This window comes from Psammomys obesus, unplaced genomic scaffold (assembly GCF_907164565.1).
Source record: "Psammomys obesus unplaced genomic scaffold, mPsaObe1.curated_primary_1811, whole genome shotgun sequence".
Classification (NCBI taxonomy): Eukaryota; Metazoa; Chordata; class Mammalia; order Rodentia; family Muridae; genus Psammomys; species Psammomys obesus.
Window position 1 is genome coordinate 1691133 of NW_026585580.1, and position 24656 is coordinate 1715788.

The window sequence follows — 24656 nt, forward strand, 5'->3', positions numbered from 1 at the left end:
TGATCACTCCTCTTGGCAGGGCTGCCTTGCCAGGTCACAGGGCAAGCTGATGCACTCCATCCTGAAGCAACCTAATGAGCTGGGGTGGGGGTGGGGGTGGGGGGCTCCCTTTATCTGAGGAATAGATGAGGGAGGGATGGGCCAGGAGGAGAAGAGAGAGGGGCCTAAGATAGGGACATAAGACGAATAAATAATTTAAAAACAGAAGATTGCCTTGGGCATGACAAGCAGAGTTCAGATCCCCAGCATTTACATAAAAAAGCCTAGCATGTCAACAACGTAATGCCAGAACTAAAAAGCGGGGAGACAGGAGGATGTTTGGGACTTTCTGGTGAGCCAGCCTAGTGTCCACTGGATAGAATGTTAGAGCAGACGCACCAATATTTCCTCTTTAGAGATCAGAAGTTTTCTGGAAATTATCGAGACTAATTCCATCATAAGCAAATGTTTCCTACAATAAGAGGATTTCTTTTAAAAGTCCATACATGGTAACACATGCCTGTCCCTCTACTTGGAAAGCTGAGGCAGGAGGATAGTTTAAGCCTAGGATTTTGAGACAAGCCTGAAAAAACAGTGAAATTCCCATGCCAAGATATGAAATAAAATACTATCTAGTATACATATACATATATGAAGAAAGTATGTGGTATAATCATTTAGGGCATTTATGGATTTTTACTTTTATCAAAGTAATTATAAATCATTTTTACTACGATCAAATCAAAACCATTTTACTCCTCAGAAAATACTAATTATGCCAAAATTGATATTCAAGTCTATTATGGAGATAAAAATTTTAACACATTCACTAAGTATCCTCAATTTTATTGTAAAACGTTATATACAAAGGCTTAAGATATTTACAACTATTGCTTATATATAACATACCAAACATAAGCATTTTAATGATCAAACCAAAGGAGAAAGCAGATAGTAGAGATAATACCAAATAAAAAAAAATCCAATTTTAAATGTGGATTTTGATTAGGTAAGATGTAAAGAGGTTTAAAATTCTGTAGAGTACAATGGCTTATGCAATGCTCAGAAAAGATTTATATCATAATAAGAAAACATTAATGTTTGTTTAATTTTGACCATTGCTAATAACAAAACAGTTTTCTCTTCAGAGCCTTTTTTGCCACTTTATCACTTAATTTTGGCTTTGCATAAAAACATTTCTAAGATAGCTGAAGAGATGTAAAAAAAAAATAATTCATCTAAAGACACATTTCTGCAAAGGTTTTTGCTATAAACTTTGGAATGAGATATTTCCCAGTAGTAACTGGCTCAGAGTATAGCTTCTGCTAAGGAAGTTGCTGCTGATTGTGCAGTTTAAGGAAATTTTCATCTTTTCTTACTAGGCGAATATGTATATTCTGAAGATTGAATGCATCATGTTACTCTGCAGAATTCTAATATTATTTAATCTCCTCCAACTCCACATGGGAAACTAAAAGTTTATATATTCAACTTCTTCTCCCACCCGTGATGCTACCCTTTTTTTGGTCACATTCAATTATCATTTTACCTACACCTAAGAATACAATAATAAAGAGGAAACTAGATAGACAATCCAGTCTCTTAAGATTGTACATTGTCTTAAACATTAGAGTGTAAATATTGGGGAGAGAGTACATGTACATTCCTTCTAGACGCTAGCTGGTACCCCATACGTACGATGACTCCTCACTTCTGAGGGTCAAATGATCCCGGCCATATTCATTCCAAAACCAATGTTGTTAAGAATAATTTAAAACTCATAGCTGCTGCTACCGCAAATCACTAAAAAACATTTCCCTCCTCTTTAATTAGTCTGCCTCCTGCAATATGATATTAGAAACACTGCTTAACAAAGATACTTACTCCAGAGCTCTTGTTTACAGATAATTTTATCTAATTGAATAGTAGTAGCCATTTTATTTTATGTACACCAGAGAAGCTAGCATATCTACTCCCACATGCAATGCAATTAATAATACTGTGAGCAATGATCTGGGGAAGAGGTGACATTTTCAGTCAATAAAACCAATGCCATACTTACAGTGGTGGTTGCTGGGGCTGGCTTTCAGCATTTCTTGGTGTTTTGCAGGCAGCAGGCTTCGCCATGTCCCTGACAACACACCTGGGGCGCATGATAGACAGCACAACGCACTATTAATTATAAAAGGGTAGAGCATATCTGGAAATTAAACACCGTACTGAAAACACAATCTAAGGCAGGTCTTGGTGAGCCCCATCAATATTAACCTTGGGGCACTGAAAAGGCCCTGTAAGTTGGAATTTTTTGACTTGGGTTTCCACAGGCTCAACTATACCCATATAAATTCTATGCTGGCCTCAATATTTGATTTTCCTTTTAGCATCAATAAAATGATTGTCAGCAGCTTTTACCAAAGCAGAAAAGCTATTGAAAGCCTTGGCCTCACCATGTGAAGACATCTGAGAGCGTAAAAATAGGAACAGCTGCTGTGTTGATAGGTTAAAAATCAAGCAGAATTTTTCTGTGGCTTTGGCTGTCTTACTAAAAGATATGGACTCATTTCACATCATTAACTACCACATAGGCCTTCCTGCTTATAAAGAGAAAGATCTTAGAGACCTCTAGATATAACCCCACATTATAAATTCCCTTCAAGCTGAGGAAGAGGAAGAGATGAAAAGCAAGTTCACACAGGAAGTGTGTGTGTACATGTGTAAAAAATCTGAAAAACTCTCTGTACTTTAAGCCCTTCATCATACAATAAATGCAGAAGGTAGACCTGATAACTGAGCTCCAAAGGGCAGCAGGAGTTGATAACCTTATTTTTGTATTATTGGGGTTTAGCACACCAAAGGGATCCATTGGCCAAAATCAGAAAATACCTCCAGCTGAGACTACTTGAATGACTCAGATACTTCTCAAAGCTTTAATGCAAGCACAGCTCTAAATGGAGAGGCCTGATTATAATACAGAGGCTGGGCATTTTAGATTTTGCTAGATGTAAATGCCCTGAGGTTTTAGGATGCTCAAGCAAGCATGAGGCTGGTTCTTAAGAACTTTCTTGGAGATTTGGCTACATTGCTCAAAATTAAGGCCAATTATGTTCTTCCAAAAGATCTCTGGTGAGGCAATGACAATAAACTGTTTTGTCAGAGGAAATGCTGCATGGCAAAATTCTCCACTTCTGAAAGAAATTATACAGGTAGACACAAACATAAGTCACAGAAATGTGCATACACAGACACACACTGCTCATTCCAACAGCAAGCACACTCAGAAATCAATATGTAAACATGGTGAGAGAAGAAAAGAAGCCATTTCAAAGCCTCAACACCTTCATCCTGGGATAAAGGCCAAATCTGGTATTGCTGAATGGCCAATAGATGGTCAAGAATGAACAGTGAGAAATATCCACAAAACCCACAAAGTCTTGTGCTATTGTCACAACTTCATAAAGAAGCTTTCAATGTACCAGCATTAAGACAATTTGCAGGAAGGCACCTGTTAGAAGCCTCGGATGAGGGCTTCTCAGGCTTGGATCTCCAATCTCACTTTTACAAGGTGTAATGCCCAGTAACTTAAATTTCATAGCACTGGAAAAGAATCTTTGACAATTTTCACTCATCCCAAAATAGCATATACAAGCCTGCTTGATCTACATGGGCTAGCTTCTGAAAATACCACCAACTTGGAAATTTTTTTCGAGAATTAGAGAATCAAAATTCTGCCTTTTCTCCCTTAAAGACCAAGTATTTGTACAAAGCTTTGAAATAAGACTACCACATAATGATTTTCTTATTCTTTGAAGTGACTGTTTTTCTAAGAACTGCAGAATATTACACACCACAGGTAGTTTTTTAGGCCAAACTTTTTTTTTCCATGTCTTTGGGAAAAAACTATTATCAAATCTCAAGACCTGTGGTTCGGTTTTAAAACTGCACCAACTGGCATATTTCTCCCACCTGCATTTGCTACACAATATTTCTGAAAAAAAAATTTGAATTTATGAATTTTTAATCTTAATTGAATCATAAAACCAGACTGTTCTTTAAATACAATACATTTGGAATTGATTTAAATATACATATGTAAATTAAATTATTTCTTTATTTATGTTTGGTATTTGAGGTAGAACCTGGGCAGCATTCTACCACTGTTTTATCCCCAGTCTTGCTTTTCACTAAATTGCCCATGCTAGTCTTGAACTCATCTGTAACCCAGTACTCAAACCTGTTACCCTCCTTTCTCTACTTCCTGAGTAGTAGTGATAAGAGGCCTGTATGACTAAACAAGCTTGATTCAGACACAACTCTAAAACGAAACAAGACAATACCACATTCCCCATACTGATCTGTATCCACACGACATTTATTCCTTCAACAGATATAGCTAGCTACTGAATCTACGTTTTTTAAGGGAGGAAACAATTTGCTTCAGATAGCAAATTATTCAAATATTTTTAAAGAATTCTTAGTTGTGATAATCTACATTTTCTAATCTGAACTCTTTTAAATAAAAATATCTCCTAGAGACAAGAAAGTGTGGCAAGAAAAGACAGTGCAGAGGTTCATCCATCTTGTACTCTTGCTAAGGCCATTTGAGGTTTAACTAGAGTTTGATCTCCTTGATGGTTAATCGCATGGAAAATTACCAAACTCTCTTCTAGGAACCCAAGGTCAGGATGTCCTAGCTAATTTACCTTAGCTTCTGTTAAACTCTGTTTGTGTAGAAACTCCACCCTCCAGCTAACTGCTTTTCTCAGCTTCTGTTAAACTGCTTGCTTCTGTAAAGACCCCTTACAGCTGCCAGTGAGATGCCAGGATATGCTTTTTCCCTGCAAAAACCATGTACTCTGAACATTCAGGGCTATTCTTAGGTTCCTGAATAAAGACTTTCAATAGGCTATAAACTGTGTTTAAGTAGTCATCTCTGATGAGCTACCCATAGCAAAAGAAAAAATACTGCATGCTCGGAAGACAACACGCAGAATGCATCATTTTCTCGGTTTTTTTTTTTTTTTCCAACCTGGATAGATTAACATTCACTTAAAATAATAATTGAAATTCTCAGTTTGGAGAGTTAGAGTCTTAATATTTTTTATAGTCTAATGTATGGAATTTGTTTGCCTCAAGAAACTTACATTATTCCCTACCCATTAGAAATATTATAATGATAAGATCCTTTCATCCTTTAAGAAATACAATGGTGTTTCAAATGTGTTAAAGCTCTCTCCATGATTCCCTTCAGCTACATATTTACAGACCACAAATCCTTCCATGATGTTCACTTCCTGAAACCCTTACAGTCTGAGCAAGAGTTCAGGGCATTTGACCTCTCATCCTTTATGACAACTTCAGTTACAGTATGAAAAATCAGATCTGGACTCTTTTACTTGCATGTAAGCATTCTCTTATCTTTCAAACATCACTGAAGACTTATGCAAATAAGGCATTCTGAAGCTACCTAAGGGGAGTGCTCCTCCTGACCCCACCCTTGGCATTTCTGGGTTTCAGAATGATTGCAATCAATTCCATGAATGTCTGCCAACTGCCCACTCAACTGCTTCTAGCCGTCCATGCACATGCCCAGGGGAGAGAAATTCACATTGCCACAAGCCTGCCAATGAGACTACAGAAAGGCTCTCTTCTCTAAACAGGAACTGAACTTGCTTCCAGATACTAGAGTATGTGTATTAAAAATTCTGAATGCCTTCAAGAAACACAATTTACATGATCTCCCCCTCCAATGTTTTTGTTCCCCACCTTCGTTGTCCTTCTATTTGGATGCTTGCAATCACTACCCACTCACTACCAGGACTTTTCTATTAAAGCAACATCACTACTTCATAGAACTTTATACAAATTTAAAACTTTAAGCTGTTTGATGTTTCATAGCTAATATAAGGCAACTACTCACTGTGCTCTAAGCTGTTGCTAATAGAGCATAGCTGTTGACATGTTTATTTTTAGTCTCATGCTTTTCTTATCAACAGTGGAGACAATTCCAGTTAAACAGCATGGGAGATATGAACAATCCCATACTTGCCTTAAAAGCATAAGAATGGTTAAAACAACAAAAGGATGAGGAAATTAAATATTCCAAACAAACAGTCTTCTGTTTTTCTGGCCAGAAAAAAGGCAATGTCAGAGGCATTTTCACTGGTTTGCTTTCCTTCTCACCCTAAAAGTATTTCAAGTTGTTCTCAATCATGCCATTTACTACTGAGTACATAAAATATATGCAAATTTCCTATCTCCAGACTGGTGTTCCTTCTCAACCCAGTCATACATGCAACTGCCTCATTGGCATTGAATACCTTATAGACTACTAAACAGCAACATCTCCTAAGTGAAACTTCACTCCTCCAAACCTGATTCCTCAACAGGTATCTATCTTGGTTAGGAATAAAAACCTCTCTCTAGCTGTTAGATCCAATTTACCTAAGCTACACACTAACTACATTTTCAAAACAGGTCTACAATTGGACTGTTTGTCATCTGCACTCTAAGACATCATTTTACATTAATTCCGAGCACATGGTGTTTATTTGGAAGTCATATGACAACTTGTTGTAGTTGCTTCTCTCCTTCGACCATGTGGGTCCTGAACATCAAATTTAGGTCATCAGGCTTTAAGCAAGCACCTTTCTACATGGAGCCATCTCACTGACCCTAACCCCAGATTTTTGTTGGATTGCTCAGCCTTTACCCTTGGCCTGGTCCTTAAGTTTCTTAGCACAGCAACCAAGAGACTCTTACGATAAGTCAGGTTATGACACCACTATCCACAATTCTACAGTGGCTTCCCAGTCTTTTCATGATAAAATATAGTCTTTGGCATGTCTTTCAGCCTCTCATAACTCTGAGAGCTCACCCTGTCCTGCTACATGCCAAGTATCTTCCACTCCAAGGCTCATTTTAGCGTCTTCGCACCAGTCTTCCATCAGGAGTGCGCGCTCCCGAAATCGTATGACTGAATTTCTTACCCTTTCGTGACTAAACTCAAATGCTGCTCTTTGAGGTCTCCTACCCCACTAAGTCTTTAACCTCTACAATATTCCAGATGGGGCATTTTCACACATTCCCAGGCATTCTCTGCAGTGCCTAACTGTAGAACTCATACCTCATGTTCCCCACTGCTTAAAACAAGAGTTGCTCAAGAGTAGAGATCTTCGTCTATTTGGTTCATTTAAACATGCCAAGAGCATGCTCGAATTTTCCTGATATACACCAGCCACCTACTACATATCCATTAAAAATTAAAAACTATAGACCTCAAACATGAGTAACTTAACATGCTAAAATAGATGATTCAGAGTACACCATATACAACTTTTTAAAAATTAAACAACATTTTTTTTATAAAACACTTCCAAAATAAAATTTATGGTGAACAGCGTTATGCTTTGAATTAACATCACTGGATTACATGGTTCTCTTTCTTAATAAAAAAAAAAAACAAATAGCATATTTCCCAGTATATGACTTAGTCAGGAAAAATCTCTCTTTCTTCATCCCTCCCTTCTCTTTGTGTGTATGTGTGTGTGGTGTATGGTCAAAAGATTAGTATCATGTGTCTTCCTTAATCACTCTCCATTATAGCTTTTGATGCAGTCTCTCCCTGAAATTCACTTACTCTGGCTAGGGAGCAATCTCCAGGGCTCCACCTGTCTCAATGCCCCCAGCACAAACTACCACAACCATCTTTTTTCTTTTTCTTTTTTTTATGTAGATGCAGGAGACAGAAATCAGGTTTTCATGCTTGCATGGCAAATACTGTATCAGTCAAGACACCTCTTCAGCTCATGGAGAGAAACAAAACTTTTACTGCTTTAAATATTTATACAATTATATTTTATGAAATAACACCTTAAAATTGCATAGAAAGAAAGACATTTTACTGAAGAAAAACTGGATCTCTTGGTTTCTGTTTTTTCTAAACAGGATCTGAACTTCCTACTTAATGCCAATCATATCTTGAAATCATGATGCAAGGTTATGTATCAGTACCATTTGATAAACACAAACAAAACAAGCAAACAAACAAAAACTCTTAGAAAAAGACTGAAGATCTGAGAGATAAAATTACATTTCTAGACCTGGGGAGATAATCCAGGTACTTGCTACCAAGGTACTTGCTACAAGCCTGAAGACCCAAAAAGTAGAAGTACTCCAATAGTAGAAGAGAATTGATGCATTCAAGCTCTTCTCTGACTTCCACATGTAAGGCATATTACACTCACATTTCCCTCTGCCCCACATAAAAAAATGAATAAACAAATTACAATGTTTAAATTTTCTGATGATAAGTGGTAAGTGTTGGTACTTTACAAAAGTCAGGATCAGGATCAATTGACTGTCCTATCTTGTATGCCTGCAGCTTTTTTATGCTAAGGGTTTGTTAAAAAGGTGTCCAATGTCTTCAAAAATATTTCAGTACCAGTAGCTTATGATGGATATGCACTGTTAATAGCTGTTGAATAATCCCAAACATTCCTGTGTTTTCCCAAGATAGCTTACAAGACCCATACTCTTCAAGTAACAGAGCAGAGCTGACAGTAAGAGTCGGTATTAGCTGAAATAAAAATATAGTGACCTTAATCCAATGGGAACACTGTAAAATTTAATATGCAGTGCAGCTTACCTGACTGACATAAAGATAGACTTATACAAAAATGCATCAAAAAAAGATAAAAGATCAGTCACTCGAAAAAAGAGTAAATTGATAAAAATCACTCTAAATATGTTTTACAAAAAAGTCTTCAGAAATGATCTCATTCCCATCCACAAATTCTAAAAGGTGAAACGTTTGAAAACTATCATGTTAACATCCATTTCATATTAAAACTTGCATACTGATGTCAATTCCACCATGAACAAATGAGCATGATGACTTTTACCCATAATTCTGAGGTGGAGCCAAGGAAATTCTCCACTGGGAAGAGAACATGAATGCTGGGCTTTGAAAAAGCAGATGTCCTAACTACAAACCATCAGGGCCTCTTCTGCCACCCACGTGCATTCTGGGAACTCTCAGAATCCACATCTGGGGGCTTTTTAATTTTAAGAAAGACACTAAGACAGGTGGAGCTGATTTTTAACCATAAGAAAGAAAAAAAGCTGGCCATCTTTCACAATGACTCTCCCCCCCCCACCCCCAATCCCCAGGGTGTTGGCCTTACTCTACAAAGGCCAAGACATTGATATCCAAAAAACTAGATGGGAAGGCTTTCAAAGAGGTGGTTCACTATTGACATTTGAAGAGTAAAACCTGTTTTCCAGGACAGTTAGGAAAAGAAAATATTAAGAAACTAAGTCAATGCCCTTCACCCTGCCTTAACAGCATCATAATTCTAATGTGCTTCATCTTGCAAAATCCTAGGACTGTTCCAAGGATCTCAGAATCACTTTAAATTAACCTCTTTTTAAAAAGATGTGTTTCATTCACATGAGCACGTGTGCCTGTGTGCTTGAGAGCATTCCTGTGTGTGTGTGTGTGTGTGTGTGTGTGTGTGTGTGTGTGTGTGTGTGCAGGTAGGTGCTTGCAGAAGAGAGAGATAAGACATCAAATCTCTGAAGCTGTGTACTGGAAACTGAACTCTGGAACAACAAAAGAACAGCAAGGTCTCTTAAATGGTGAACCAACTCTCCAGCCCCCAAACAACCCATTTTTTTTTTATCCAAGCTATTATTTTAATAAATTCAATTTGTTTTCCCACTCACTATTCTTGGAATATTGTAGTCATGTACAAATTTTACTGATTTCATACCCCACACATATGTCTTCTTGTTTACATTTTCTTTTTAATGTGAATGCTTTAAAATTAGTTGGGCAGAGAGAAACAGCCAATAAGATGAGGCCCCAAAGTCAGGTTTTGAGCTGAGATTAGGGAGAGATGGAGTGCTGATTTAATGTGAGTAGGTTCATAAGGGGGAAAAAATGATGATATAATGATGAATGGAGTGAATGTTGATGATGTGTTGAAAATCTGCATTGAGAAAAGAGGACGTTTTGGAAAGGAGGTGTTCTTTTTTATATCTTAGACACGTGCAGATGAAGTATCACCAACAAAGGGAAGAAATTTAAGGCAGAAAATCAAGAAGGGACAGAGAAGGGTAAATGTGGGCACGATAAAGAAGGCAAAAAAAAAAAAAGAAAAAAGAGGTGAAAGGTGAAATCACCTTGATGTGATACACAGGGTCGCCTTCGGTTTGAACTACAACTGCCATCTCCAATTCCTCCCAAAACGATTCCCGAAGGAAAACACTTGGTAAGATTCAGTTTGGTTTGTAGACTTGTAGAACATCTCCCAGTATGGAAAGCAGGAAGAAATTAGCAGTTTCCTTCTTTGTTTGACATAAGAAAAATAACTTGTATCCTCTAGGCCAAATTTTCTCTGGGAAGCCCCCTCCCTTCAGTATGACTATGTAGCCATGTTCAGCAGAGTTCTGATGATAGCTTCTTCTTCCTCGGGAAACTACTGGAGCTAATGAGGAGAGTCTGTCATGAGGCTTATTAGTCTTCTAGAGAAAAATGATACTGGGGTTTGTTATTTGTTTGTTTGCTTGTCTGCTTGCTTGTTTGCTTGCTTATTTTGCCAAGGGGGTGGGGGACAGAAATAACCAGAAAGTCACAATGCATAGTCTTTAGGAAAAGAGCCCAGGAAAACTAAAAGGACATCTAATTTTCTCTGGCAATGGAGTGAACAGTCTGCACTGGCTGGCTGGATTTTCTCTGTTCCTCTGGCAGCCATGGGTGATCAAACTTGTGTGTGGAATATGTTGGCCTCTGGTTGCACAAACCCAAGACTAACCCATTCATTTTCACCAAAACACCTGGTATGGGAATCAAGGACTGTCCGGTGCCCACATTCACTCACATTAAATCTGTACTCAAAGAAAAAACACATGGATTTTTTTTTAAATAAAGGAACTCATACTGGTATAAACTCAGACAAATATTGCAACTGTCCTGGGACTAACAGCAGTTAGCTTAGATATGATTTTTTTTTTTTTACAACCTTTTGTACTTTCACTCCATTTGTAAAGAGTTCTGATGTCATTCACCGCTGATTTATTTTCCTGGTAGCCCCAATAAGAATCAGTGGTCTACACTGATGGTCTATTCCTCTTAAGAAACCACCATTGAGTTGAAAGAGTGAGACAGAAGACACTGTTTTCTCTGCAACAGCACCACGTTAAAAGGAAATAGCGACACTCTCAAAAAGAGGTATATATCTTAAAATTGTCTTCAATTATTTGAAAAGGCAACTCAGTAAACTGAGATGAATCTCGACGTGAAAGTTGAGTAATAGCATAAATAGAAAATAATAGTTAATAACACTGGCTGACATTCCTGAGTGTTTTCAGTGAGCCTTAGGGCACGACACTCATCTCTTCAGCCAGGTAATCTAATAAGACATTTTGGTGTTTTGTGAGTTAAAAAAAAAAAAAAATGACAATGATTTGTAAAATGCCACAATTTCTTCTTAGAAGGACAACTTTTTGAAACCACATGATACCTTTGAAATTTTTTTCATTGTCAATTAAATTTTAGTAATTGCCACTAAATATTATTTGTTTGTTACATAGAGAGTCACATTTAGCCTAGGCTGGCCCTCAAACTTAATAGGATTTGAACTTTCAATCATAGATAGGTAGGTAGATAGATGGATAGATAGATAGATAGATAGATAGATAGATAGATAGATAGATAGATAGATAGATAGATAGATAGATGCACACCATCATGTCTATTTTAGACCGTGTTGGGGACTGAACCTACTGCCTTGGACATGCTAGGCCAGTACTATCCCAACTGAGTTACATTCCAAGTCCAATAGCCATAATTACAGTTGAGCATTTCAAGTCATATCTATGTTTAATAGATATCTCTTGTCATGTTTAAATGTTGTACAAGAAGAAAAGGCAGTTGTACAATTGGTTTGCTATAGTCTCCATGTTTATGCTCATACTATGAAATCTGGTAGCTGAAACAAGAAAAAATGGATGACAGTAATGGAAAACACTGGAGCTATTGTACAACTTTTCTGCTTTTTAGAGAACGATTTTAGGGTAGGTCTATCGATCTAAGTATGCCTTTCCTCTACATGGCATTCATTCTCTTCTCTCATCTGGGAGCCAGATAACTAATAAATAGCTACTGAGAGAGTCCACAATGATTCCTTGGTGGGATTTCTGTGGATTTTAAATAGATAAAATGAGCTGGGGAAGTGAAATTTACAGAAGCATTAATAAAGCACATCAGTCACTACTCTCAATTAATGCTAAGTAATTTTACAACAGAGTCACCTGCCTTGAGAATTAAAGAGTTAATGGAGCTCAGAAAATAAGAATGTGTGTCATACTGTGTAACGTGTGTGAATGCGTAAGAGCCTTAAGAGAAGCAGACACTACTCATTAGTTGTAAATAAATGATAATTTAATATGTCAAGAGACCATGATGCCTCTTTTACCTGAAATATGATAAAAGGACAAAACAATTCAATTTGACACTTTGGTAGCAACCCAAATACTTGAATATAATTGCTTTCTGTCTTACTTTGTGTGTGTGCATGCTTAAAAGAAAAGCAAATAAATATTGCAAACACTTTTTGCATCTCTTTCATCCAAATTGGTGAAGTTGTAACTAGTTACTTAGGAAATACTCATCTGAAATGATCAAATGCCTGGAAAAATAAGATTTCTCAAATGCACTGGGACAGAGGCAGATCCTCCATCCATTCTGCACTTCCTTGATCTCACAGGGCTATCATGTTAATAGATTTGTAGAAGTTATTCCACACCTATCAGTTGTCAAACCTGCATCTGCCTAGAACTTGACTAAGCACTGAGCGTAGTCAATTAAGATGGAAAGGGGGAGAAGGAGGTAAAAACCACAGGAGCGGCGAGTTTGCTGTGACGTTGTGTCTCCTAGGAGTGTTAGATGCTTCAACCATAAAATCTCATCCCCATGACTGCCTGAGCATGAGCTGAACCAGGACACCAACAGACAGGGTGACATGGAAAGACCATGGGGCCTCAACTCTGCACAAGGCACTGAAAGCAACTAAGGAAGTTTCAGAGCCAGTTGGTTATCTAATGCCAAATGGTCAGCCCTGAAAACAAAATTACAAGTATCACTCTACATATGGAGCAGGTTGTATTTGTGTATTTAGGTACATGTATATATGCATATAGCAACAACTAATGAGAGAAAAGAGGCCATGAATTTGAAGGAGATCAAGGAGATATCAAGATACATGGAAAGGTATGGTGGGAGAAAAGGGAAGGGAGAAATGATGTAATATAATCTCAGAAAAACAAAAGAAGTAAAGAAAAACATTTATCTTAGTCATCTTCTGATACCCTCTTACACCTCCCAACTTCTTCAAGGCAGTCCATTAAGTCACTGATTGTCAGAACCCAGTCCAAGAATGGAATTCTGTGAAAAGAATTCTGAGTGCTTATGAGAAAACTCCAAGAAAGGAAAACAAGAGTCTTGTAACCTCAGTTTTTTTTTTCAAAACATGGAATTGTTCTTGTAACGTTTTTGTGCCCCTTCCAGGTATAGTGGACAAGAGTGAGTTTACTTCAGATTATTCATTACAACTAGCTATTGTTACTTCTTTATATGCCTCTACAGAAAAACATGTTTTTGCAAAGTGCAGCTTGTAAACTATGTATGCCTTGCCCTTGTATTTGTACACTTTACACATGTGACTCCTCCTAACCTTCAGAAAATAAACTGTCTGATACTCTGAATAAAGGTGGCTATTGCACGAGACTTTAGTCCACCTCACTTTCAGCTCCACCCTCCCATGTCCTACTTCGAGCTCGAGCAGTGAACGGCTAATGCTCACAGCCTCAGCGCTGCTGTGATATCCTCTTTATGATTTCCTACTGGTGGCTTTTCCTTCAAAGGATCATTCAAATTTTCCTTTTTTTCCCATTCCAAATTCATTTTTTCCTGAAGTGAAGGGCTGGAGTGTTTCCTGCACACACTTTTCTCTTCTCAGAGTCCGGGAGAGTGTTTCATATATGCTACCATGTACAATGAAACTATAGTATCTTTTCCTGGGGTATTTCATGAATACATGTACCTGACTCTCCATCTCTTCTTCATTTCCAACACAGCTCATTTGCCAACCCAGATAAATTAGCCTTACACTTTAAAAGCATCTTTTTGACACTTTCACCTCATTCCTATGTCCCTTTTTCCTTCCACCTAACTGCCCCTTCTCTCTTTTAAATTTTAGTCTTTTCAAAACTCAACTCAAGTGTCCAAAATTCCATAAAGACTTCTTTGGCCTCCCCACCCCCCAAGGGAGGAGCAGTCCTGTTAAGCCACAGCGGAGAGCTTTGCAGCCAGTCCTGAAGATACCTGATAAAACAGGATCAGATGAATGGGGAGGAGGTCCCCCCTATCAGTGGACTTGGCAAGGGGCACGGTGGAGATGAGGGAGGGAGGGAGGGACTGGGAGGGAATGAGGGATCGGGACACGGCTGGGATACAGAGTTAATAAAATGTAACTGATAAGAAAAAAATAAAATGCAAAAAAAAAAAAATTAAAAAAAAAAAGACTTCCAGTCCTTAGTATTCTGATTAATCCTCTTCCAGCATATTCTAAAAATACAGACTGCACATTTCCACGGAAGATTTTATTTAATATCAGCAGCCTAAATACTGGAAAGAAGCTAAAAAACTGTTTACATGAAAACAGGATGCAAAACAGTTTTTTTCTAAAGACCCACTGGGATGCCCTAGTGATAATGACAATTGTATGATTTGTTACAAAAGGTTGGTTAACTGATGGGTAAATGTTTAAAGACACCTCTTCTACTGCTACGACCACAACCTGCAAGCAAGTTAGTCTGTCCATCAGCCACAGTCATGAGCATAATAATAACAACTCACATTTTCCTCATGCTTTTAATAAAAACTCATCAATTCACTTGCATTCATTAACTTATTTGATCATGACACCAACTGTGTATAAGAAGCAGATAGGCAATCTTCAAGGAGCATTGCATCTGTGAGGAGGCAGTTTCCTGGATCCAGCCATCTTAAGAACAAGTTCCATCCTGCTGGCAGGGTCAGAACTGAGTTCATATTCCCATCTCCCAGAACCCAACTCCTATCCTGCTTCTTCAAGGGTGTTTTCATGTTTGTCTGTTAACCAGTAAAGGATGTAAAGAGGAAAGTTGTCATTATCCATTATCTAAACTAAGGTGTGAAAGGTATAACTAGGTTGCCTGTCTTGACTTAGTTAACTAAGTGAAGCTGTCCAACTCCTTTGCTCCCTTATCACTCTAAATTCCTGGCCAAAGGATGAGAGAGGACATGACTACAAAAAGCTGAGTCTAAAAACCAGGTGACCTGAAAAGACCCTGTCACCCTTGCTTAGCCCCTTGTGTCAAACTATGATTGGTCAATACAACAACCCATTCTGCTCCTGTTCCTATCCTTTAAAAATGCTGTACAGTCTCCCTTTAGGACGCAGTTCAGATCCTGAACCGGTCACCTCCCTGCACACACAAAAAGTAAGGCTTTCATTTTAAGCTCCAGTCTCTGAAGTGAATTTTTTCAGCTTTCACCCTGAACCCAACACATTTACGAAGATCGATTTAGTAGGTTTGTCACAATGCACAATGTTAGTTGAACAAGCTGAACCTTAATATGTTGCTATAAAATTGCATTTCCTTGAAGTTTAAATGTAACTTAACTGAAAATCTAGCTTCAAACACACCTAAAATAATACTACGGGTGCTCGCTCTCTGCTTCTCCATGTTTCAGTGACAGTGCAGCTTCTTTTGTAGTGCCAGTCTCAACTCTGAGACACACGGTGAAGGTCGCAGTGAATGGATTTGAGGCATTGTGTTGGGCACCTCTGGCCAAGTGGGTTTTGCTGCCATCAATGACCCCTTCATTGACCTTAACTACATAGTCTGCAAGTTCCAGTTAATTCTACCGATGATGAGTTCAACAGCACGGCCAAGCCTGAGTGAGCATGGGAAACGTGTCCTTAATAGGAAGGCCATCTCCATCTTCTAGGAGTAAGATCTCACCAACAACAAATGGGGTGATGTTGCTGCGCCACATGTTGTGGAGTCTAATGGTATTTTCACCACCATGGAGAAAGCCAGGATCCACTTGAAGGGAGAGCCAAAAGGGTCATCATGTCTGCCCCTTCTACTGGTGACCCTGTGTTTGTGATCAGTATGAACCACAGAAAATATGACAACTAACTCAAGACTGTTAGCAGTGCTTCCTGTAACACCAACTGCTGTGTCCTCTGGACATAGCAACACTGCCATTCAGAAAGCTACAGATGACCCTTTGCAGAAGTTGTCATGTGATGGCCATGGGGCTGCCCAGAACATCATCCCTGCATCCACTTGCACTGCCAAGGCTGTGAGCAAAGTCATCCTAGAGCTGAATGGAAAGCTCACTGGAATGGCCTTCTGTGTTCTTACCCCCAATGTGCCCATCATTGATCTGACACTTGTCCTAAAGAAAGCCACTGAGTATGATGGCATCATGAAGGTGGTAAAACAGGTATTAGAGGGCCCACTAAAAGGAATTCAGGGCTACACTGAGGACCAAGTTTTCTTCTGAGACATTAGAAGTGATGCCCAGTCTTCCACCTTTGATGCTAAGGCTGACATTGTTTTCAATGACAACTTCATAAAGTTCATTTCTTGATAAGACAAACAATACAGCTACACCAACAGAGTGGTTAACCTCAATGGCCTCCAAGAAGTAGAAAGCCATGGACCACCCACATGGGCAAGAACACAGAGGACAAGAGGAGCCTTCAGCTGCTGAGAAGTCCCAGTTCCAACTCAGGGTCCAACATTTCCACTCAGTTCCCATTCCAGAACTCCAGAAGATGGGGACGGGCATAGGGAACACCACTCTCTTGATTACATCAATAAAGTTCACTGCATCCACCAAAATATTAAGAATAGAATTAATGATGTAATTATTATTAAAAAAGACTGCCTCTTTTTTTCACCAAACTGTTTCTTACACTTTGAAAATGTCTGCACATTGTCAAGTGACTCAATGTTCTCAGAGGTTATAATCTCAATTATACTATTGCATATATAACTAATTTTTACCTTGATTTTTGGCACTACTTCTAAAATTTTAACCAGCTCTAGGACTCATTTTTCACTCACTTATAGATCCACACATATAGAAAAACATCAGAGATTATAAAACTGTAAGACTGGAGATTGCCTTTCCTTCTCTCCAGACAGTTTGCCTTGACAAGTTAATTCTATAGTTAAATATTCTAACTGCTGGATTATTCTCTCTGAGACGTTTATTGAAGACTAACCTATGCAACTTCCATACATTGATTCTATGGCTGCAGGGCTTCTACATGAATAGCTGCATGGAGGCAGTCTGCTTCCTTTGTCACACACTAGTCTGCACACATTTGAGCTCAGTAGCTTTTGTTCCCATTTATTGGTTCTTCTCTTCTTATTGATCAGCCCTTCAATTATCTCTCATTATGCCGGTGCTACAGAAAACTAACTGAATCTCAGTACGGTTCTTTTTTTTAATTAATTTAAATTTATTTATTTATTCACTTTACATCCCAATCATAGCCCCCTCCCTCCTCCTGCTCAGAAAAGGGGAGCCCCCCACACCTACCCCTACCAGCATATCAAGTCATATCAGGACTGAGCACATCCTCTACCAAAGTGGCCTGGACAAGTAGCCCAACCAGGGGGAAGTGATCAAAAAGCATGCAAGAGAGTCCTTGTCAGAGACAGCTCCTACTCTCCTTGCTAGGCCACCCATATGAAGACCAAACTACCCATCATGGACATATGTGTAGGAGGTCTAGGTCCAGTCCACACATAGTCCTTTGTTGGTGTTTCAGTTTCAGCAAGCCCCCGTGGGCCCAGATTAGTTGGTTCTGTTTGTCTTTTTGTGGTGCTCCTGCTCCCTCCAGCTTCTTCTATCCTTCCTCCAAGTCTTCCACAAGTTTCCCTACACTCACCCCAATCTTTGGCTGTGAGTGTCAGCAACTGTTTCAATCTGCTGCTAGGTTGATCTTCTCAAAGGACAAGCTAGGCTCCTGTCTACAGGCAAAGCAGAGTGTCTTTAATAGTGATAGGGCTTGGCTTTCTTCCATGGTGTGGCCAAGCACTGGCTGGAGACTCCCTCAATCTCTGCTCTATCTTTATCCATGCACATCTTGTAGGCAGGGTAAATTCTGGATTAAAGTTTTTACAGGCGGGTTGGTGTTCTCTCCCTCTACTTGGAGTCTTTTCTGGTTAGAGGGTGGTCTCTTTAGTCTCCACATCTCCTGTTAGTAGGGGTCTCTGCTAGAGTCACCCCCCAATCCTCCCAGAAGCCTACCATGTCATAGGTCTCCAGCCTGTCTCATAGTTGCCCAGGCCAAGGTTTCTCTTTTCTCTGCATGCCCTCTGTTCTTCTTTCCCCCCTCCCCTGCTCTCCACCCATCAGATACCCACGTCATTTCCCTCAGCACTCCCTTTTCTATCCTGTGCCCTCGTTTCTAGCACTAGTTCTGTCTTTTTTATTTCCCATGATCAATGAGATTTATACACCCTTCCTTGCTAATATCCAAGATATATTAAGAACTCAAGAAATTAAACTCCAACAAACCAAATAATCTAATTTAAATATAAAGTACAGAGCTAAACAGAGAATTTTCAACAGAGCAATCTTGAATGGCTGAGAAGCACTTAAAGAAATGCTCAACATCCTTAGTCATAAGGGAAATGCAAATCAAAACAACTCTGAGATTCTATCTTACATCTGTCAGAATGGCTAAGTCCAACAACTCAAGCTCATGGTGACAAGGATGTGGAGAAAGGGGAACACTCCTCCATTGCTGGTGGGAATGCAAACTTTTACAACCACTTTGGATATCAATCTGGAGGTTTCTCAGATTGGGAATAGCTCTACCTCAAGACCCAGCTATAACACTCCTGGGAAAATACCCAAAAGATGCCCTGTTTTACAAGGATATTTGCTCAGCTATCTTCATAGCAGCTTTATTCATAATAGCCAGAAAATGGAAACAACCCAGATGTCCCTCAACCAAAGAATGGATAAAAAAAAAATGCGGTACATTTACAGAATGGAATACTACTCAGCTATAGTAGTATATAGTATAACATATAGTATATAGTATATAGTATATATACTATATATATATATATATATATATATATATAGTATATAGTATATAGTATAACAAGGAAATCATGAAATTTGCAGGCAAATGGATGGAACTAGAAAAGATCATCCTGAGTAAGGTAACCCAGACCCAGAAAGACACACATTACCATATACTCATTTTTAAGCGGAAATTAGCCATATAGTAAAGGATATAACCTTCAACTCCAGACCCAAAGAAGCTAAGGTACAGTTCTTTTAACTCACAATTCTCTTAAAAGTTGACTCCCTTTTTTTGAATAAGACTGTCACTCTGAGTCCACAGGGAGAAACACAAACACAAATTTTATAGTGCTCTATAACAGCCAGGTCACATACAAGGACTAACAGTCAAAAGCAATATTCAAGGGAAATTAGCTGCTTCCAGAGACTCATACTCCAACCAAGGACTATTCGTGGAGATGACCTAGAACCCCTGCACAGATGTAGCCCATGGCAGTTCAGTGTCCAAGTGGGTTACATAGTAATGGAAAGAGGGACTGCCTCTGACATAATCTGATTGGCCTGCTCTTTGATCACCTCCCCCTGAGGGGGGAGCAGTCTTACCAGGCGTAGAGGACAATGCAGCCACTTCTGATGAGAACTGATAGACTAAGATCAGAAAGGAGAGGAGAACCTCCCCTATCAGTGGACTTGGGGAGTGGCATGCATGCAGAAAGGGGAGGGAGGGTGGGCTCAAGAGGGGAGGAGGGAGGGGCTTATGGGGGGATACAAAATGAATAAAGTGTAATTAATAAAATAAAAAAATGCAAAAAAAAATAGACTGCTGTGAAAGGGGTTTTCAAACAGAAGCCTTCACTGACTCAATTTAAAATTAAAGAGCTGGAATTTGGACTTAGGAATTTTTATTGTATTAGATCGCCATTTGCATATAGTGTGTCATTCAGGTTTTGGGAAATTGTTGGTGATGAGTGTACTCTTCATTTATTACAAGAGAATATATGAGTCTTTAGAGGAAATAAAACTACAAGAAATCTCTGTAGCCTGGACCACATCATCATAGTCTCTCATAAAGCAGCTTTCTCTCAATTGCAATTTTAATGTTACAGCCTCAGCATTTATGACAGTCAATAGAAGAAATAGCTGTTATACCATTTTCTGCCCTTACTGTAAAATAGTGGTGAGGTCACCAAGTGTTATTGACAGTTTGATTCTTTTTCATTGAACTCTATATTAATCGCTTTATGTAGCACTAAGAAAATGTCATTATTCTGTTTAAAAAGTAATGTTCTGAGTGAGAAATGGGAAACTCAAAACAAAAACTCAAGTTTATGTCAACTCTGTTGATGCAGACAGATTTTCATGTTTTGTTTTGTCATGAGTGTTAACTCATTTTGCTGTTTATTTTGTTTTTTACATGTATACTGGCTAGGGATCTGCTCACATGCCCTCATATTTGTGTAGCAAGCAATACCTGTCAATGTTTATTATCTTGTCTTTTCTGTGAAATACTTTGAATAAAAGTAGAGTAATACAAAAAAAGGACAAAGAACTGTTCATCTTAGAAAAGCCCCTGAAGCTTATATTCCTTAAAAAAAAAAAATTGAAAACCCAGTCCTTCCTAAGATTGTCATACTATCCCTGGAACTTAGTAGAACTACATTACGTGACTAGCGTTCCGATGATGACCAGTACAATCAGTGAGCTGAGAACAGAGTTAGCATTTTTGAAAGATTAAGTCCTGGAAACATCCTCTATGATTAAATTAAACGTCATCACAGAAAATGGCTTCATAGTCCAATAAGGAAAAGATTGTTAAAGAAGTTAACAAGCCAGTGTAATATGTAGCAGTTTCTAGAGAACGGTTGTCAGTTAAGGGGGGAATCATGGGACATGTTGTACCTCCCGAGAATGTTTGTGTTCTTCAAATTCACTGCTTGGTAAATTGTCACAAACGATGCTATAAAATAAAGTCTATAAAAGTTGAGAGTGCTGATACATATTGGCAGTCCTTACATTAAGGCGATCCTCCTTACATAAAGAGGCTCTGCCTAGAAACAAGCCAATAAACAAACATGGCAATTTTCACACTTGTTTCTATGTGGCTTGGTCTTAAGTAGTATCATGTTTGCCTAAATATATGCAGTTGCTACATTTTGGGTCTCGAAAGTAAACACATCGCTAAACACACAGGATATATATTCCTCAGAAAATGTCATTTTAAAATACATTTTTTTCATGCCATATTATTCATTAAATTCACACATACGCGGTGCACAAGCTACTTGATAAACATTTTTAAAGTCTAAGCAGAAAATATCAAGTTACCAAAGGTACATAAATGCCAGACTTCACATAAAATTGTTAGTTTCTGTTTCTTTCCACACAAGTGAACATTAAATTTTTAAGAAAAAAATAGGAGAAAAACTGTGCTGGTTTGAATGAAGATGGCCCCCCGCAGGCTCTTAGGGAGCTGCACTGTCAGGAAGTGTGGCATTACTGGCGCTAAGTGCAGCCTTGCTGGAGGACGTGTGTCAGCTGGGGTTTCAGAAGCTCAACCTGTGCCCAAGGGCTCGCTGCTCCTTCCTGCTACCTGCGGATCCGAATGCAGAACTCTGAGTTCCTTTTTCAGGGCCATGGCTGCCTCCATTCTGCCATGCTTCCCACCATGATAATAACAGGCTAAACTTCTGAACTGTGTGTCAGCCCCTGATTAAATATTTTCTATCATTAACAGTTGCCGTGGCCATACTGTCTCTTCACAGCAATAGAAACCCTAACTGAGAAAAGTTTTAATACGTTTTCTTTGCAATTTCTAAATGAGGAATATGAAACTCAAAATAATAAAGTATTTTCAGAAGTCTGTCACGACATTAGCAAATAATGACTTTTACAACAAATGCAATATTTTTGATATTTATGGATCATAAACTTTCTATAAAGATTTCTAATGACAGAGTGGTTTTCTTTAAAATTACGTAACTGTCTTATTTTGTAGGTTTTCCATTTATCTTACATGTACAATAAAATAGTAAATTAACTGAAGAATAGGAACACAGCAAGAAAATTTAATGTGCTTGGCTCCACCTACATTGTCCATGTGCAATTCACTTGCTAGGTAAGTAAAAAAAAAAAAAAAATTACAAACAAAAAACCTTTATACAGGCCGAGGCCAGTCTGGGCTATATAGTGAGCTTTACACGTTGGGTTTCAGAATGAGAGACAAGGGCTCAAAATTTTAAATGCTGAAATTTGCTAAAGAGACACTCTTAAGGTCATAAATACGCATGAAAGACAGGTGTCTATACTGGGATTGAATGCAGAATAGGTAAAGAATTCCTATAATTCAGTACTAAACATGGCCAGCCATGGTGTATGCCCCAGGGAAACAAAAGCATGTCTACAGAATGATTTATAGACAATGTTCATCACAGACTTATTCACGGTAAACAAAGTTGGAGGGAATACAGGTGCTCATAAATGAAAGACCAAATTAGTGTCTTCATACAATAGGATGTCCTATGACAGATGACGATGTGGATGACACTCAAAATTATTTTAAACAAAGAAGCCAGACACAGTACTGTACAAGGCATAATTAAAATTTGTACGGCATCCAAAAGAAGGCAAAAAGTAAGCAGAGGTGACAAGGTTCAGAAAGTAGGTCCCTTTGGGTGGCAGGTATGGCCTGTCATGGAAGTCATGAGACTCTCGGATCTTGTATGTTTTGTGTGAAGGTAGATGTGTCCAGCTGTCAACATTCATCAGCCTGAGCACTTCAGCTGTGGATATTTATTGTAAGTAAGTCAGGTGTCATTTAAATATAAAAACAAACAAAATAGCTAATCCTCATAATTTAAGAATATAACATTTTCCACAACTGTAGAATATCATTTAATGTTCATTAGAAAACAATCATTCCAAATAACAAACATGGAAGCCGAACAATTAATACTGTTTTTCAGAGTTCACAATTTTATTCCTTTCTACACCCTCAGTGTCCAATAGGTAAATGTAGATACGCTTGAAGCTAAGGAAGTATTTTGCGTAGGAGGATATCTCATCATGATGAATTATTAAATACACATGAAAATCTTCAAGGAGCTTTTTAAGGAGAGTTCAGGAAGAGGGCACACTGTGGCATGACATACTAAAAAGCTTTCCCTCTTGCGAAGTGTATGCAGATTATTTAAATGGTAAATTTGCATACAGTATTCCCCAGAAAATATTTCTTAAGAATTATACTACTGGGGCTGAAAGAGAGGCCTCCGTGGTTAAAAGCCACCTGCATAGGAACTAGGCTGTTTCCCAGCACCCACATCAGGCAGCTGACAATGGCCTCCCAACCCTGCATACTCCAGTGCCAGGGGGTCCGAAGCCCTCTTCTGACCGACTCTGGCACCGGGGATGTAGGTAATGTACAGATTCAATGTGCACAAGTCACTTATGCACATAAAGTAAAATAACTAGACCTTTTTCAAAGGTATAATTCTACTACCGTATAGTTCTGGGAACACAGTAAAATACATATTTGAAATATCTACTTGAATAGATATTTGAAAGACTAATATACAATCTCTCTAAAAACTGAAAACATGGTTTATGACGTATGGGATAGCAAATGCCATTTCTTGCGGGAAATCCTTACCTTAGTTGCATTGAGGTCGGTATCTCATCTCAAATGTTTATTATAGTTATTTTTACTAGAAGCACACTAGAATTGAATAAAACCGTGAAAAGTCTCAACTAACCTGCCACTTTGAAAATTACATAAATAGTGGCCAGCAAGATGGCTCAGTGGATAAGGCTGCTTGCTATGAGCTGAGCTTAGTGCCTAGAACATGCAAGGTCGAAGGAAAGAAACAATTCCTGCAAACTGTCCTCTGACTTCCACACACATATGCGGCATATGTATGCATTCATGCACATGAGTGCACGTACACACACACACACACACACACACACACACAGACACATGAAATTTAAAATTCTGTTAAGTGATAGTGACTCTTCATTATTGTATCCTAAACCGGTTTAATGTACCTTTTGCATAGGCATTAACAGGACTGTAAAGGCAATACTGCAGAAAATCACCTCAGTATCTTCATTCTGTTCTTGTGGGGAGAGGCGTGAAGATGTTCCCAGAGCTATAATTGTGGAGTTCTTTGAGCTGCTGCAACCTAATGGTCTCAACTGAAGAGCAGGTGCTTATTTTGGCTTGCTTCCCTGATGGAATGTCAGCCCTAACTGGCTTCGGAATCCTGGAGAGTCATATGGAAATCACTAAATTAAGCTTATTTCAATTGTATCATTTGTCTGAGAAATGTGGATTTATATTGTGGAAGGAAACTAAGTCTGATCAGGAAAAGAACAGCAGGAATGGGACAATATGAAACAATGGATAAAATAATGAGAAAAAAGGCAGAAGACCAACCTGCCTTCATAAACCATTTATATCAGACAGTGTAACTCTTAAGGTCTTGTTCTCCTTGTTTAGATTATATTGTTGTTT

At 38.5% G+C, this 24656-nt stretch overlaps 1 protein-coding gene across 5 annotated transcripts in view; it reads right to left on the reverse strand.

The window, feature by feature from the left end:
* Nucleotides 1-24656, reverse strand: part of Rims1 (regulating synaptic membrane exocytosis 1) — a 434736-nt gene that overhangs the window by 350781 nt on the left and 59299 nt on the right. For all 5 annotated transcript variants that reach the window (XM_055606030.1, XM_055606022.1, XM_055606016.1 and 2 more), the window contains exon 2: nt 2042-2122. In XM_055606030.1, coding sequence (XP_055462005.1) covers nt 2042-2122 — 81 coding nt within the window. The remainder of the gene's footprint in view (nt 1-2041; nt 2123-24656) is intronic.